At 45.6% G+C, this 18,583-nt stretch overlaps 1 protein-coding gene across 2 annotated transcripts in view; it reads right to left on the minus strand.

Moving 5' to 3' along the window:
* Positions 1-3,686, minus strand: part of BAALC (BAALC binder of MAP3K1 and KLF4) — an 88,229-nt gene extending 84,543 nt beyond the window's left edge. Inside the window, exon 1 of one of the 2 annotated variants that reach the window (XM_090283477.1) lies at positions 3,375-3,686. In XM_090283477.1, the coding sequence (XP_090139603.1) occupies positions 3,375-3,534 (160 nt within the window). In that variant the 5' untranslated portion in view covers positions 3,535-3,686. Of the gene's footprint in view, positions 1-3,368 lie in introns of both variants that reach the window. The other variant, XM_090283476.1, reaches the window with a different exon arrangement.
* Between the last annotated feature and the right edge of the window lie 14,897 nt (positions 3,687-18,583).

The raw sequence follows: 18,583 nt of genomic DNA on the forward strand, positions 1-18,583 counted from the left end.
CTGGCCCTTGGCAAGTCATCAATACATGTTAGCTAATGGCGGTATTAAGGGCTTTCATTTTATTTGACTTTTCCATTTATTTCGAGAAATCACTTTGCTGTGAGTCTCTAATTCTGCAATCCTTCATGTCACATTTACTAAATCAATTATTATAGCAATTTAAAACTATAAAGTAGAAGCACTTTAGAGAAATTTGAAATGTTTTATTCTCTAGAGAAATTAGAAAAATAGCAGTACAAAAGGGGATATTTAAGGATGTAATTAAAGGGACTTGTGATTAAATCAAAGTGAAGGTAGGAAGCTATTAACGTATGGAATGGCTGAGGTAGGCTGAGGCATGACAACCTGTCTCCCTTTCTCTTTGGAAGACCCCCTTCAGGCAACGGAAGTAAAAATCAATCCAGCAAACTGATTTTATGAGGACTAAATCGTGCCAGACCAACTTAATTTCCTCCTGTGACGGAGAGACAGGCTTCGGTGACATGGAAAGCAATGGATATCAGATACTGTGGCTTCAGCTAAGTCTTTAATTCTAGCCTACATAATAGCTGAATCTAAAAACTTAATTGAATTCCTCTGGCTAGTGGAGACAATCTCCAGAAACGGGAACCAGAAGCTCAGAATCACTTTCTGAGTAAGGAGGAGGCAAGAAGCTCTTTCCTTTGTGAGACTGACAGAAAACATGCCCCCCACCAATATCTACTGAACACCTGTCAGGTGACATGTCCTCCATTGGAAGACATGCTTCCCGTGTGCTAGCAGAGAAGGCAGAAAGATGATGAGTCCACTCCCTGTCCTCATACCTCCTGAGGTTGGAGGTGGCCAGCAGAAAGGTATTTCAGTTTGACACTAAAGGAGTGACCAGGGGCTCAGAAAGAACGGACCTTCAAAGACAGATGGAACTGGGAGGTAAGTAAGAGCTATGAAATAGTTGAGAGAATGTGTAGACCCGGGGATTCTAACTGAGTCCCATCTGTCTTAAATAGGTGACCTCCAGAGACCCTCTCTAGCTTTAAAATTCTAGTAATGAAACCATTTTTGTGATTTCTCCATCTGGACTCTCCTGAATCCAGCCTTTCTTTTTGTCCCCTGTCAGAAAAGGGTTGATGGAAACAGGAGAGGCGGTGGGGGAGGGGAATGGCATTCCAGCTTCTTATCACAACATACTCACTGTGGGCCAGTAGATGCCCAGCAGAAGCCTGGGACTGAGTTCATGGGCAGAGCACTGGTGGGAGTGGGTGGTACAAGAAGAGCAGGAAAGAAGAAAAGAATTAAGAACCCTGGCCAATCTCCCAGGGTGGCTGAAACCCAGGAGATCTGTAGTTTTCTCAAATGGCCACTCTAACTAAAGATGTCCAGCTCCCAGTCTAAAAAATCCACAGGAATCAAGCCCCTTTTCTAAAGGCCCTAGAGATGGCCAGTGTACCTCCATGGAAGCCTTAGTCCATCTTACCTTCAGAAACCTCCCTCTCCCCTGAGGCTGGTGGAAATTTCTAGGGAATTGAAATGATCCTGCCCATCTAAGAGTCTTGCCTATTTTAGGCTGCTTGCTGTCCTGGGACTAGAGCTGAGCTCTTCCTCTGAAGGACACAGGTCTTCAGGGGCACCTGAAGGGCTGTCCATGTTTGGCAGGATACCACAAATGAGCATGCTTGTCCCAGGCACCACCTGTTGCAGGGACCAAATCTCATGAAGATTTATAGGATATGACTCAGGATGGCAGAGTAATGAATAAATAAGCTTTGGAAATGAATAAATATGTACATATTGAACCAGCACATAATAACTCTCTCATACCCATAAATATGAACACACACACATACACACACATCATATACTCCCAGTCACCTAGGCAACCATTCCTTGATGCTATACTTTGTTCTTTTTTATACTAGATCTTTTTAACCTTATATCCTTGGAGTGCAGCTCTGGTCTTTGACTCTGCAGAGGAAAGGCTGTTACATATAACATTTACCAAGTCCACATTAAAGGCTTACATCTTATCCTCATTCTGACACTGAATTCAGCCAACACATCATTTAGAAAGTTGCTGAAAGCATCAGCAACACAAAATAGCCATTCTGATTGCTCCTATGAGTCAGAAAAACTAGAGACAAATATAGTGTTCTGCCTTGCACAGTTCTCCCTGACAATTCTCACTTTTTTTCAAAAAGAGAATCACAAAGCTCATGTGGAAAGGGAGCCAGCTTTGGACCTAAAAGATGGAGAGACTGATTCTCAAGATTAAAGTGACAGCTTTTATTTAGGAGGCATGGATTTAGGATTATTGATCATCTAAGAGTAGTTCACATTGCTTTCCTCCTCCTTATAATATACATTATAATTCAAATTAACCTTGTTTTCTCTTTTAGATTTCATTATTCAAAACTGCCAATAACATTAAGGAGTCAGGAAATGGTTAACACATGTTAATCCAAATAGTGATCTGGCTTTTGACAACATCCATGTAATAAGTAGTGAGATTTTGCCTTTCACATCACCAACAGGTTTCACATCACCCAAGGCCAGCCTGTAGCAAGTTAGTCTATTTTCATCTCTATCCTACAATTATCAGTCTGTTAAAAATCATCATCATCATCATCCTGATTTTGTGACTGGACCAGAAAGTTCTTTGCATAGCCTTCCATCAGAATTCTGCTAGAAGGGGAATGACCTAGATAAGAGTATTTAATTTATACTCTTAATCCACTTTATGCCCTGCCTCATATAAAGCACTGAGGGGGTCCTTCACTATGGATCAACTGCCTGAAAAGTAAGCTTCAGTGCAGAAGTGATGGAGCCAGAAGGTGTTTATTTTGCCCTGAACTAGGATTCTGGTTTTGGAATCTATTGAGAGAACACCTTCCCAGCAGGGAAAAAAGGGGAGGCAATGAAGAAGACTCCACCCAGACAACCTGGGTTAGGTGCAGCGTTTTAAGTCCAGGCAGAGAGGTGCCAGGTGGCAAATGTATGGAGAAGGGACCCGGCTGGGTACGCTGGAGGCCAGACGGGGACACAGACCAAAGTGGAGGCGGAGGCCAATCTGGATGGGTCAGGAGCGTGGGTGGACTGAAGGGTAGGAGGGTGTGCCTAGCGGGCTGTCCCCCAACCCCAGCCGGCCCCAGCAATGAGCCTACCCCGGCGGAGGCAGAGAAGTGCTGGGGAACCCGAGGCGCGAGGGGTTGGCTCAGCCTCTGCAAGGGTCCCCCTTTAACCCTGCTCCCTGGGCCTGGGAGCTGTTGCAGGCACTTAACTGTGTTATCTGTCTGTCTGCCAGTCTCCCTTCCTTCCCAGGTCCCCTGCCTCCCTCCGGCTTCCAGCCGGGGACCCGGCCGCCCAGCGCCTGGGGGTCTGCATGAGTCCGACTCACTCACCGGCGTGCAGGCCGCCCGCCTCGGGGCTGCTGTCGGGGACAACGTTGCTGGGCGGCGTGTCCGAGTCGGTGTAGGTGAGCCAGGTGGACTCGGTCTCCCGTGTCCAGCTCTCGTAGTAGCGGGGCTCGATGGCATCGGCCCTGCTCCCGCCGCAGCCCATCCTCCCGCGCGGCGGGCTCGCTGGGCGGCCGTTCGGCTTGTGGCTGGGGCGGCGGCTCAGCCCCCGCGGCACAGCCCCGGCCCGCAAGACGGCGGCGGCATCGCGTCCCCGAGCCCTCCCGCACCACAGCGAGGCGCCCGCTGCGCCCACTCCCCGAGCGCCCCTCCTCTCCACCGCCAAGGCCCTCCCCTTCCCCACCTCCTGCCGCCCATGCCGCTCCTCCACCCCAACTCTAGTCCCCTCTCCCCGCACCCTCCTTCGGTGCACCAGAACCTGCTGGGGGCGCAGAAGCAGCGGCCAGGGATTGGGGGCGGAGGGAGGCAGGGGGATTCCACCAGGGTTCGGTCCCGTGGGCAGTTGTTAGGACTCACAGTCTCTTGCGCATTCACCCATCATCCATCCATCCATCCATCCATCCAACCATCCATCCATCATCCACCCTCCCTCCCTCCCCTCCTTCCTCCTTGGGTCCATTCATCCATCCTGGGGAGAGCCGAAGTACTTAGGAAGGGACACCAAGCTTTCTGCCACTTGTTTCAATAACAGTGGCTATTGCTCACCTCATTTCCTACTTCAAACAGAAAGAGGGCCTGAGTTGAGGTGGGAATGTGCCAGGCAGTTCTAGAAAATGAAAGAAGGCTCCTGGAGCTGATTTCAGCCCGGGACAACTGGGGGAAATTATTGCCCCTAAGAACTCAGGAGTGACCCCCGCCTCCCTGCCTCCCCCCCTTATGTCTTAGCTGGTTTGGGGAGTAGGGAATGGGACCTATGACCTCTGAAAGAGTTGGACTACACTCTGTCACTAACATCCTTTCCAGTTCTGCCACTTCCTGGTCCGAACTTTGTTCCCTAAAAGGCAACAGACTGGGAACTGTGCGACATCTAGATGGGGCTGGGAGGCATGGCTGACTTCGCTCCAAACCCACCTGATGGCCTTGTCATCCCAGGGAACACTGCCCAGCCCTCGGCCTCTTGCTCCCTGGTGCCCACTCAGCTCAGACTCGGATGGGCGAACAAATTTACCTGTCCCAAAGAAGCTTTCTGGTGGCCACGGTTGCCGCGGGGTTTCATGCCATGTGAATGCACCTGCGTCAGCTCCTGGGGCCATGGACTATCCCTCAGAGGCCCTCTTTCTAGAGAGGGAGAATCTCTAGCCTGGCGTCCTTCCCTCCCCACCACCTCACGTCCCCCTCTCTCTGGCAAGGAAGGAGTCTGTGGCATCTTCCCAATCAAAAAGCACAGTCAGCCAATGACCTGAACTTCCAGAGTGGGATGAGGGGTCCTGCTCAGAGCTCAGAAGAAGTGGCCAGAGGTAGCAACTGTCCTGAACCTCCACACGCCCTGAGTTGGCTGCCTCCTTGCTGATGGGCCATCACCACTTCCTGGTGATTTTCACATAAATGTGCGAAGATGTTGTGTCTTGTGTTTGTCTTGTTTTTGTTGGAGCCACTTTTTGTTGCCGGCTCAGCCTGACTGTGGTATTTTGTTGTGTTCTGTTCTGTTTTTATAGCAGGGTTGGGGTGGGTTCTGGAGGGGTGGTGATTAGGTGCCGAGGGAGATGTTTAACAGCACTGTGGCCTTGGTCTCTAACTTCTGTGTGAAATAATAAACTGCATTGCCTGACAGTAAAAAAAAAAGAGAGAGAGAGAGAGAGAGAGAGAGAGAGGGCCAGGAAAGGAGAAGGATTAGAAGAATAAGTCCTCAGGACCAGGCACTGCCAGAATACATGGTTTTGAATGTTCTCACTCATTCAACACTTGCTAAGTACCTATTATGGTAAAACATTGCTAGTAGATATAATACCCACATAATATGTTGTGTATATTATCCATTGTCTATAGACTGTAGTATGTACTGTTTAATACATCTTATAAAATATACAGAATATAGGTATAGTATTTGTTATATCCTGTGTAATTATAGAATGTAGCCCTGGCTGGTTTGGCTCAGTGGATTGAGCGTCGGCCTGTGAGCTAAGTGTCGCTGGTCGATCTTCCAGTCAGGGCACATCAGAGAAGGAAAACTCTGACTCCAAAAAACCTCCGCTGCCTTGCAGCATACCTCTTCAGGGGAAAGGCTAAGGGAGTAAACCCCGACAGAAAATCCGGAGCCGGAGTCCCTAAGGCGGTTTGACGTTGTAGTCAACACCGGCAACTCCTGCGGCGCCCGTGAAACCAAGCTGTATTGACTCCGTCTTTCCCTTGGACCCTTCAGCTGCGAAGAGAGGGGGGGTCTGCTGCATGGGCAACAGCAGACCCTCATATCACCCTGCCCAGGCTCTGTAGCTTCAGCTTCACTGGAGAGGACACTCCAGCGTCATCGCAAGATGTCGATTCAACACGGGAGGAGACAGATACCGTGTCACTCCCGAGTCGGACTGCACAGCCATTCTCGGCGGTGCAGATAGACTCTTAAGAAGCTACACCATCGTCTCTCGAGGCGGACGGCTGCCGACGGAATTATAGAATGTAGACTTGAACACATTGTCTATAGCTTTCAGTATGTAGCATCCAGTAGATAGGCCAAATCTAGGGCATTGCCTGGCATACAGTAGGCCCTCAATAAATGTCCACTGAATAAATTATATTTTGTAGTAATTCAGTTCACTTCAATTATTATAATTTCAGCTAAGGAAGATCCAATTTAGGGCAGAGCTCTTAGACAGCCCTCTGGCAGACAGTAATCAGAATCTGTAAGGCAGAAGTGGGTCAAGGTCACTGACCCTCCTCCAGCAAGCTGAGCCTGCTCCCACCCCAGAGCCCAGGCTGGCCTCTGCCCGACCCCCAACCCCCCACAGGCTTTACTTCTCCTTTTAAGGTGGCCCCAGAAGGTAACAACCTCTGTTTGGCTATGTACAGTCATCCAGGATGTCTCAGGTGCCCCAGCCCATTGAAATTCAGGTACCCTAGGCCCTTTTCTCTTTCCACCTGAATATTTTGGTTTAAAAAGAACCAGCTCTCTGGGACAGAGCACTCTCAAAATCTCTAAAGGAGCCACTGCTTCCTTCGGTTTTAGGGTGAAGTGCTCCTCTCATAACCAGATACTTTCGGATGTCACCACCAGCATAGTCGTCGTCGGCAGCCGTCCGTCTCGAGAGACGATGGTGTAGCTTCTTAAGAGTCTATCTGCACCGCCGAGAATGGTTGTGCAGTCCGACTCGGGAGTGACACGGTATCTGTCTCCTCCCGTGTTGAATCGACATCTTGCGATGACGCTGGAGTGTCCTCTCCAGTGAAGCTGAAGCTGAAGCTACAGAGCCTGGGCAGGGTGATATGAGGGTCTGCTGTTGCCCATGCAGCAGACCCCCCCTCTCTTCGCAGCTGAAGGGTCCAAGGGAAAGACGGAGTCAATACAGCTTGGCTTCAGGTGCGCCGCAGGAGTTGCCGGTGTTGACTACAACGTCAAACTGCCTTAGGGACTCCAGCTCTGGATTTTCTGTCGGGGTTTACTCCCTTAGCCTTTCCCCTGAAGAGGTATGCCGCAAGGCAGCGGAGGTTTTTTGGAGTCAGAGTTTTCCTTCTCTGATGTGCCCTGACTGGAAGATCGAACCAGCGACACTTAGCTCGCAGGCCGACGCTCAATCCACTGAGCCAAACCAGCCAGATACCAGCATAGTAGTGCCAACAGAAAGAGTGCCTGAGTTGGGAGGCGCCAGGCATTCTTTCTAGAAAACGGAAGAAGGCCCCTGAAGCTGGAACATAGTGAGCAAGGGAAATGAGGTGAGCATGGGAGGAGGTGGAGGAGGAGGAGGCTGGGCCCGCCCATGCATGGAAACAACCATAGAGAGGGATTTGGACTTTATCCTAAGAGCAGTGGTAAACACGGGAGGACTTTAAGCCACACACTGCCAGCATCAGATCTGCTTTAGCAAACTGTCCCATTGGGGGCAGGTGCAGAATGGGCAGGCAGAGAGGTCAGAGTGAGTTCTAGGAGAGAAAGACAATGATGGTAGAAGATCGAGGAGCTGGGTGGATGGGATTGCCAATTACTGGGGTGAGGAATACTAGAGGCAAACCAGTATCATATCCAAGTGGGGAGGTCTGGAAATGACAGATGGATGAGGAATACTGTTCCGATTGAATCTGAGATGCCTGTGAAGTCTAAGTTTACATAGGTAAAGCAATTAACTTCATGACCAGAATATAGCAAAAGCGGCTTTATAAATGCTAGTTTTCATGATCACCTGGCTCCAAATCCAGAACTCAAAAGAGAGGTCTCACCCTAGCTGGTGTGGCTCAGTGAATTGAGTGCTGGCCTGCAAACCCAAAGGTCACCGGTTCAATTCCTGGTCAGGGCACATGCCTGGATTGTGTGGCATGTGAGAGGCAACCAACCGATGGTTCTCTCCCTTACTCACTTCTTTCCCATCTCTCTAAAAATAAATTAATAAAATCTATATATTTTTTTATTTTTTAGAAAAGAGAGGTCTCAGCTAGAAAAATTAATTTAGGAGGCATCGTCATATGAAAGATACGTGAAGAAATACCTATTTCCCCAAATATCTTGGCCTTTCCCATTTTGGTTTCCTAGTGCTCAATCTTCCCAACTCCTGGTGGCCGACTTACAGCTCAGTCTCTCCTGTCAGTCTGGCTCCCTTTCTTAGGAAAGGCAACTAGTATTCTCTGTCCCAGCATCCGACTCCAAGTTTGATATTCCAATCACTGCTTTACACTTTCTTCAGGTATATCAAAGACTCGATGGATGAAGATATTGTCCACATTCAGCTTTGAAAGACCCCCCAGGTCCCCATGCCTCAGCTTTCTCATCTGTGAATGGGGATAATTAATTGTGTAAGGCTGTGTAAAGTGCTAGGAAGAGGGCCTGGCACATAGCAAACCTCAATCAGTGTTAGCTACTGCTGCACTTTTGGAGCAAGGAGCAGCTCTGGTATCTGTCTCTCTTAAGGAAGAAATATCTGAAATTAGTGTTTTTCCATGAGATCATGTCTGTGAACTTGCTTAGTACATAGCAGACATGTGGTAAATGGTAGTCGTTTTCTTTTTCCCTCCTTCCTTTTTCCTTCCTTTATGATGTTACTCCTGACAGCCTTTCTACAAATGCAATGTCTCACTACTGTTGCTACATAATCATTATTGATGGAACAACCATCTGGGTTTTTTTGTTTGTTTGTTTGCTTGTTTTCCATGGAATCTCTTCTTGCTATCATATAACACCATAAATTCAGAGGAAAGTTACCCCCCCCCCCAACTTAGAGATCAATTGATCCAGTCCTTTGATTTTACCAGCTAGGAAATCATAGCTCAGAGAGGTTTGTGGAATCACCCAAAGTCACAGAGTAAGTTGTTATCTCTGGCAGAGTTGAAGTTTCAACAAGAACTCAGAGGCTCTGATGGCTCAGAATTCTTTTAATTACAACTCTTTAGTTGGTGTTGAGTTTCCTCCCAAAACTTCATGGATAAATGTAATAAATTCTCTTAAACCATTCCTTCAGATTCTATATTTCAGCTGGCATGAATTGGTCATCTTTTTTCCATCAATTTTTAAAGCAACCAAAAAAATGAATTATTCTAAAGGAAGGAAGATTGTAACAGGGAACTGAAAAGCCTTAGCCAAAGCCACCCAGAGCAATACGGTAGAATATGCCTTTAAAAGCAATCGTTGACTGGTATTTGTCACCTGATAGGATTCCCACAATAATGTATCTGTGGCTTTAAGACCCTTTGTGGAGAGTACTACCCCTGCCTCATTGCTATGGAAACTGAAGCAGTGGGCTAGGGCCCAGAAGCCATTCCACCTCCAGGTCTTATTTCTGTGGCCAAGCACCACTGGGCTCTGCCCAACTATGGTAAGCTAAGACCTTCGGTGAGGCAGTCAGCCAGGACAGAACAGAAGCCCCCAAGACCCTAAACCTACTCTCAGGATCAGTCATCTGAAAAAAGAGTAAATATAGAGTCACCATAGTTTTCTGAGTGAAAATTTAATACAAATGGGGAGCAGCAGCAGCAATAATTTGGGCCAACAGGTGCAGACCCCAGGTAAGTCTCTCTAGTTCTGAATGTCACACCTCTGTAAGTACCCCAGGATGCTTCATGTAGTTTCCATAGGGCACCCCACCCCACCCCACCGCCACCTCACACCCCAGTCGTGGCTAGCGGACACATCTTCATTGATCTACAAATTGTAATTTTGTGATAAAGGACAAGGGCTCAAAGTTAACACCCCAAAGCACAAAATGTGATTCCACTCCCCACACCTGGGTGAGAAAACCAGCAAGTGTCATCTGACACAGGCCCATTCATGCATCTCTGGCCTTTGAAGAATGACTCCATCCCCTGGGGGAAATGTATGGTACACCTGGAATTCAGGCATTGCAGACAGATGGAATAAACCAAGGAATGTGTCTCAGTGCCTGAATTAATAATGTCCTGTGGCACTTTATCATACCCCAAATGGGAACCCAGGACAAAGCAGCTGCTACTGTTCCCAAGTTTCTGATTTCATTGTACTTCCTTTCATTGATAAAATGTAATAAATAACTGATTTGTTCTCTCACAAGGGAATATGAGCCACGTTCTACTGGAAACATCCTGGAGAAAAGAGTCTGGTGATGAGGAGGTGGATTTAATTCTTTAAAGTGACAGAACTTCAGGTTGTGGATAGTAATAGAAGAAAGAAAAGGGGGATGAATTAGAGGTGAGAATAGAAAGCCGTGTTCCCACAGGACTAATTCCAAGGAAAACTCTGAAAACCCAGGGAAAGTTTGATAAAGCCTCCACATAGCATTACATGTGCTTAAGGACCAGTAGAGCCGTCATATGTCTTCAACATTGTACTGGGTGAGTTAATAATATTGTCCTCTGTGCTTCCTCCTCACCTGGAACAAGGAGAGGTTGAGAAATTTGCCAAAGGTTACTCTAAATGTCAGGGAGAGAATGACTAAAGCCTAGATCTCTTATTCCACATGCAGAGAGTCTTACTCCTATTTAGAAAAAAGGGAAGGGCAGATTGTTATTTCTTCCCAAGTCTGGAGAAAGAGGCTTTTCTGTGGATTTGTATAACGCTTTCTACAATGTTCGTTAAGACCAATGGTCCCATTCCCAAGCATGACCTTCACCTTGAACCTGTGAAGATTTTGACAACCTGTGAAGCTGAAGAGTAGTTTGGGAATCAGCAGACACCTATAAGAATATATTCTGATAAAAAGAAGAACTGAAATAGATGGAATACATTTGGGCTGACACTTTTGGCAGGAGATTGTTAGCTTGCAATGCCAGGAACCCAGGCGTGTGGGGCTTGGGTTTCTAAGGCAAAGCTCAAGATGTGGAACAGAATGTTCTCACCTCTGACCATGAGCATGGAGACAAACTGTTTGTTGGGGCTTCTGAAGGTTCTCAGAAATGTTCACACAGCATAAAGTAGGCTAGGTTATTGAGATTCTTTCTCGGAAAGAAAAGAAAACACTTTCAGACCATTTTTGTTTGCTGTTTGCTTAATTATACAACAGTTAACCTGAACCCCCCCCATCATTAAAGAGACGTGATACGTCTTATTTATTTCCTTTTGCAAAAAGTTGTTTTGCAAATAAAAATGAATCCCAGGCAAGTGGAAAAATACACATTTATTTTCATGTTTATTATGCTGCTCCTAGGGAGGGCCTGGCTGTTAACTGTACTTATGTATAAAGTTAGAGCACACTACAGCGCAGCTCAGGGGAACAGATGGTGACTTTTATTCATCATTTCCCAGGTAAGGAGGAAAGGACCTCGGTCATTTACACTGTCAAAGCCGTTTTGGCTGTTGCTGTTGTGATTGATGCCATCATCAGATAAGGCATGGCTATGACCAGAGGGGCAGAGACGCTGGGAAGTCAGGCCATCCCTCAATCCTGTCCCTGTAAATTACTGTGAAAATGAGGCTCAGTCGGCTTTCTGTCGACAGAAGAGTAATTACCTTATTCTAAATGAAAAACATGACTTCCTGATTATAGTAAATAGGGGGAAGGAAAAAAAAAATGAGCAGAACAGACAACCAGGTCTTTCATTTGTAATCACCTGGTCAAAATGCTGCCTCCAGAGGGGGCTGGAAGCTCAGGCGCTGATGGAAATGAAGGCGGGCACCCACAGGGCATTGCGAAGGCAGAAGTTGTCCATGTGCGTGAAGCTCCCTGTACGCTACCCATTCGAGGGGTTGATCTGACTCTGCTTGTATTTGGGAGTAATTAACGCAAGGATTCAGAATGTTTTTTTGCATCCTTCTTTCCCTCCAACAAACCTGTGTTCAAATTCTGCCTCTGATGCTTACCAACTATAAGACCATAGGCACATTTCTGTCATTCAGTCCTACCTGTGAAATGGAAGTGAGCATGGTGCCTGCTTCATAGTGTCAGGAGGAAGGAGCAGTGCAAGGTATGTTCTGGACATGCTATTCTTTTAATCTTTTAAAATGTTTTATCCTTGTCATTGCTATTCCTCGACCGACTGGGACGGCCGGGTCTAACTTCTGTCCTGCTTTTGATATTGCATGACTGTCCTTACCTGCTGTCTCTCAATGTCCTTAAATTCATGGCATCCTCAGAGCAAGACTTAGAGTTAACCCTCCATGGGGCTTCCAAGTGTGGAGGCAGCTGCCCCTTTCTTTATGTCCCCACCTCTGGGCAGAGAAGCAAAAGGTCACAGATAGGACCAGGTTTCTGCACAGAAGCAGCTACATTTTTTTATCCAGAGTCAACCATGGAAACCAAGTGGAGAACTGGAGGCTGCACATCCCTGCAAGGACAGCCCTTCTGATAAACAGTGAATCAGCTGCACCCTTGCTGCATACACACGGACAGGCTTCCCAGGCTGATCAGGGACTTTTAGATGGAGGCACGGTTCTCCACCCAACTTGACAACAAACGACAGCTAACTTTTTGAAACACTTACCTGTTTCAGTCTCTGTACACATACTTTGAGCACAGACTAGCTCATTTTAATCTTCACAGCAATGCTAGGAGAAAGGGGCTACTAAAAGCCCTATTTTCATAGTGAGAACACTGAGTCTTAGGAGGTTAAGTGACTTATAATTTGCCCAATGTCAACCATAACTTCAAAGCCAGGATTTAAACCCAGATCTATCTGACACCAAAGTCCATGCATTGATCACAATGCCAGTCTCCTATCTGAGAGCTGTTCCCATGGGGCTGCAAACATCTAAATCACTGTGCATGTCCCTGACCCAAGTGAGGAGCCCATAAGGTCTTCTCCAAAGGTAGCCTCACTGCAGGAAAGCACATGGTGTTTTCATTTTTCCAGGGAGGAAAAGTGAAAATTACTAAGGACCTTGGGAGACATTTTCCAATTTCAAGCAGTGTCTATGATGTGAGTAATTCTATTCTGAATTGAGAAAAATAGAAGAGTTATTGGAAATAAGATGAAAACTACTCCCTCTACAGTTTAGAACCCCCTCATAAACATATGACCAAATCCATGACTGTAAGAGCGATGATTTAATTGTGTTTAGTATCTATATTGCATAGGGTGTTACCCTGGCAGTGCTTGAGCCTAACAAAAATTGTATGGGCTGGTAGAACATTTGAATTATCTGCATTGTTTATTTTACCTCCTGATAGATTCTTTCATAAGACTGAATTAGCTGATTGATGTGCATTTCAAGTTCTCAGCTACCAGCAAGCAATAACAGAAAGAGAATCTTACTGAATAAGCCCCATACAGAAAAATACAGTGGATCTCTTTTAGACGCCTGAGCATATGTGCAGATACTCAAGAGAGAAAATGGGTGTAATTAGAGAATTAAAGAAAAGCAGGTGACGGTATCCACCTACGTAGATAAAGATTCTGGTGGGCCATATTTGCTTGAGAGACTGGGAAGTCTCTTGGAAGGAAGATTTGAGGAAAGCAAGCTTGCTCAAAAAGACAAGGTCTTAACTATCAGACAGAGGGCTGGCTCTTGGTGCCACACAGTGCTGGTGCTCAGATTCACATCCTGCCCCACTTGGGACCCCAGTCTCCTGAAATCCCCTCCTCTCTGAACTTGTGTCCAAATCCTATAGAAAGGAGGAGGCTATCAACAAAACTAGAAAACAGTGTCACTCCAAGCTGTTTGCTCTGAGGCATGCATTTCACTCCCTTGGCACTCTGCTCTCAGATGAAATATACACAAAAAACAAGAGAGATCTGTGCTTTGGCCCCACTAGGGCTCCACGACCTAGGAGGAGACTGTGGTACCCAGAAATGGTGGCACGCAGGGAAATAACAAGGGTGGCCGGTAGAAAAGCCATGGTGTCTAGTGTAGATCATGGTAACAAGTTTGGATTTTAAGAACAATGAAAATATTTTTATTGAAAGAATAATCCGGTTTTTGGTTTTTAAAAGGTCACTTGTGTGGGGAACAGATTTTAGGGAGCCAAGAGATAAAGCAGGGAGAGCAGTTTGGAGACTCTTGCATTAGTCAAGGCAAGAGATGATAGTGCTTTATGGATTAAGGTAATGGCAGTGAAGATGGAGAAAATGGGTAGAGTGGAGACACCTTACAGAGATGGAGTCAGGAAGGCTGGCTGGGGTTTTGGATGTTGGGGATAAGGAAGAGGGAGAAAACAAGAACAACTCTCTGGTTTCTGCTGTATATCTGGGTGAGTAAGGAAAATGTGATGAAGAATCATTTTAAAGAAAAAAATCAGGAACTCTGTTTTGCAAATCAACAAAATTATAAATGAAAAAGGAGACATTGCCATTGATACCACAGTTCATAAGAGGCTACTAGGAACAACTAGACGCCAACAAATTCCTGGACAATCTAGAAGAAATGGAAAAATTCTTAGAAATGTAAAACCTGCCAAGATTGAATCAGTACGAAATACAAAATCTGAATAGACCAAACACTACTACAAAGATTGAATCAGTAATCAAAAATCTCCCAACAAAGGAGTTCTGTTTTGGATACTTTGAAGTTAAACACGCTTAGGAGATAAGTAGGCAATTGGATAGAAAAGTCGGGAAATCAAAGGAAAGTCGGTGTTGGTACACGAACAAAAGTGAGGGATTCCCGAAAGAGAAAGCAGCGAGTGTCAGAGAGAGAGAAGAGAGGATGGCGTGGGGTCATGCCCCGAGAAAACCACTCTTTAGAGACTGGGTAGAGGATAATGAACTTGAGAAGAAAACTGAGAAGGGGAAATCAGAAAAGTAGGGAGAAATCCAAACAGATGTGTTGTTCCAGAAGCCAAGAGAGGAGAACCTGCCAAGAAGAGAATATTCGGTTTTAACTAAGGCTGCTGAGAGTTTGCGAAATTCAGGGATGAAACGTTGCCCGTTGGATTTGAGAACCTGGAGGTCACAGGTGACTCGGTGGAAGGGAGAACAGTGGAGGGGCGGGGCGGAGCCCGCGTAAGCAGGTTAATGGGTGAGTGAGCACATGCATCTAATGTTACTCCCTCTTGAAATCCCACAAAAACAGCACTAGTGATTGTCTTTAACATAAACCCACAAGGACGGTGAGTTGGGGAGAGGACAAAACCACCCCAGAATTTTGAGAGCTGGACACCATTTAGGTAAGTTTTAACGGATTCAGCAGCCTGAAGAAAGCTGAATCCTAAGTTGACAGTGAGGAAACTAAAAACCAGCACAACTTACACTTTCAAAGTCTCAGAAACTGGTAGCACCAGGAAACTTGAAGAGTGTAGGTGAGGCAAAGGGAGCTGAGAACTGACATTAAAACCAGGAATATAGCTGAAAGCAGTTTAGAAAGAAATCATACCTGCAGAATCTCTCCCATAGTCTGAGGAGTCTTTTAACAGCTCCCCCCCATCTGGCAGAAGGCTGGATTTATTCTCTGCAAAACAAAAACAAAAAACAAAATACCAACAACAACGACACACACACTAACAATGAGGCCCAAGACGGGGGTACCAAGCGGGAAGATTAAGAAACTGTATGCTCGCCTGTGCTGAGACTCCTCAAGCATTCTTCCCTGCCTCACCTCCCACAGCACAAGCAGAGAGGAGTCTCTTGGGAAGCCAGTCCGTCCAGAGGAAAGACATTTACATCAGGGTTACCCAAGGAAGCAGCCAAGCCAGACCGCCCTCCTGTGAAGCTCATAGTCCATAAGCTCCACTCATGTTAACAAAGCTTCAAATCAGCTTTTTAGTCCCCACTGCCAAGTATAAGCAGACAGCAACTATTACAATATATCTTGAAAAACTATTTAATATGAAAAAGCTACTTGGAGAAAACAAAAGGAAGAAAACTCCCAGAAATTATGTATATTTAATATCCTCAGAGAGATTAGAAAAGATATTGTACCCTGTCCCCCCCAAAAAAGGAACAGAATGCAAGTAGAAGAGGGTCTTCAGAGAAAAAAAAAAAAAAAACAGCAAAAACCAAAAGCCCTTAGGAATTAAATATTTGAGGGCAGAAATTAAAAAGAAAAAACTCAGTAGAAGGGCTGAAAAAATAAAACTGAGGCAAAAATGCCAAAAAGATGGAATATGGGAAAGAAAACGTAAGAAAATTAGAGGTTCAGTCTGGTCTAGGAGGTCCAATACCCAAATGATAGAGATAGAAAACATGGAGGGAAGGAAATTATCAATAAAATAATTCAAGAAAAATGTCCAGAATTGAACTACCAAAATGGATGGAGGTAAACCTATCCCACGCCGTTGTCCAGGGACAGCCAACTGACCTGGAGTCTGCACGATCCTTCCCCATGTGGGAAGGCCACCCTCCCCTCGGCACCCCCACTCTTATTAGGGATTTCTGGACCCAAGGATAGGCAGGACGACAACCATGTCCAGCTCAAAGCAGCTAGAGGAGCTCGAGACCTTCGCCCATTGTCCTTTATAAGATTATAAAGGGTCTTAATATCTGAGAGGGCGGGATTGTTATTTTTTATTGTTAAAATAATTAATTAATCATTTATTTATTTTTTTTAAAAAAGAAGAATATATGAAAGGGTGAAGCGGGAGAGCTTGTATGTATGAACCATGGGCATGGATTTGGTGGGGGATTGCTGGGGGAGGTGGGGTGCTGGGTGGAGGGGAGCAAAGGGGAAAAATTGAAATTATTGTAACAATATAACCAACAAAATATAATTAAAAAAAAAAAAACCTATCCCAGAGCACATCACTGTAACATTTTAGAACACCAGGGACAAAGAATAGATTCCATTAGCTTCTAAAGTGAAAAATAGGTGACATACAGAGAATTAATCAGAATGTTTTTGGACTTTTCAGTCACAACACTGGAAGCTAGGACACAGTGGAACATTGCCTTCAAAATTCTAAAGTTATTTTCAACCTAGATTGTTCTATTCCCAACCCAACCATCAATTAAGTAAATGGTTTGAATGAAGGCAGTTTGACTTGCAAGGTCTCCATAAATTGACCATTCACACATGTGATTCATGAAGTAACTAAAAGATGCCTTTCACCACAGCAGGAAAGAAGAAGAAGGGCCTAGAAAAAAAGATAAAGAGAATCCCCAGGAAGATGGCAAAGGAACCTCCTAAGAGACTGTACCACATGGCATCTGGAGAATACACTGGAGAAGATCTCAGCTGGAAAAGGTCTGAGGCTCTGGAAGAGATTTCTTCAAGAGGATGAAATTGATAGCTGAGTCAAAATATTTTCAGAGGAGAGTTAATGATCATAGTTGAAGATGCACTGGAGGTAAGTACATAGAAAATTAAACAAAGAAAAAAAATTCCCAAGAAAAATTAAAAGTTGGATAAGAAAGAAGTAGTAATCTAGATTTACTACATGGCTCAGCTCTCGGTATCACTATATAATCACAATAAAGTAAACACTGGCTTTTGAACTAAGCAAAATTGTGAGGTAACCATATCCTTCAGCAATGGGAAGAGGAAGAGAGGATGAGCCATGAATCCTCGTTCTCTCTAAGGGGAAGTTTATAGATACTGTTTACCACTAAGGGATCGAGGAGTAGCATAATAGGAGTGTTTTATGTAAAAACGCAGAGTTAAATGCCCCCAAAATAGCAAAGAAGTTGTCTCTGATAGGGGAAGCAGGGCAGGGGACTGCTGTTTTTCACAAGTCTATGGAATTACTTGACTCTTTCAATATGCATGTGAATCACCTCGCTAAAAACAGAAACCAAATGAAAGCAAGTGAAGAAGTGAAGGCAGCATGCACAGACAAATGTTTTGAGATAGTTGGTTCTAAAAGGGGAATAGAAAAGTGAGTTAGGGTAGCTTGGGTCAAGAGTGGGCTTTTTTAAAGATAAGAACTAGAGCACATTTGGGATGAAAATTGTCTCCCTGGTACAGCGCAAAGGGGGGATCCCAAAGGCAGCAAAGTCTTTGAGAAGATGAGAGGATGGGACCTAAACCCACAGGGTGGGAATGGACTTTGAGTCGGGAAGAACCCCTCCCTCATTGAAACGGGAGGGAAGAAAAAGATAAGTGCAGACACAACTAGAACTGTAGGATTCGTTGTGCGCCCATCCCTTGTCTCAGCCAACCTCAACTAGCACACACCGCAGAGCACACTGGCGATTACAGGAGAAGTCCCACACAAACTACAACCAGGCGTGTTCCTTCAACCTTCCTACTGTATAGGAAGCCAAACTGCCTCCGCTTGGTGAAAAACTCCCCTACAATGGATGTATCCCTCCCCCCCCCCCTTTTAAAAATTGTATTTATTTACTTTTGAAGAGAGGGGAAGGGAGGGAGAAAGGGAGAGAAACATCAGTGTGCAAGAGATACATTGATTGGTTGCCTCTCACGTGCCCCCCGCTGGGGAACCTGGGCTGTAACTTGGGCATGTGCCCTGACTGGGAATTGAATCGGCAACCTTTCGGTTCACATGCCGTCACTCAATGCACTGAGTCACACCAGCCAGGGCTGTAATCCCTTTTATCTCACAGGACTAAGAACATCTACATTTGAAAACAAAAAGACTTCCACTGGTAACGTGTTGGAGTCAATATTTTGGTAGGCCCTCTCCTGCTGCAAAACAACTATATCCCAGGTAAAGGATATTTAACTGGTGCAATGCTGAGCTTTTAGGAAACAGGGAGATTGCCAGGGGACCCCGGCCCACAAAAAGGAGCAAACTACTAAGTAGAAATGAGAGCTGGAA

Source organism: Furipterus horrens, unplaced genomic scaffold (assembly GCF_987537825.1).
Source record: "Furipterus horrens unplaced genomic scaffold, mFurHor1.1.pri manual_scaffold_7, whole genome shotgun sequence".
Classification (NCBI taxonomy): domain Eukaryota; kingdom Metazoa; phylum Chordata; class Mammalia; order Chiroptera; family Furipteridae; genus Furipterus; species Furipterus horrens.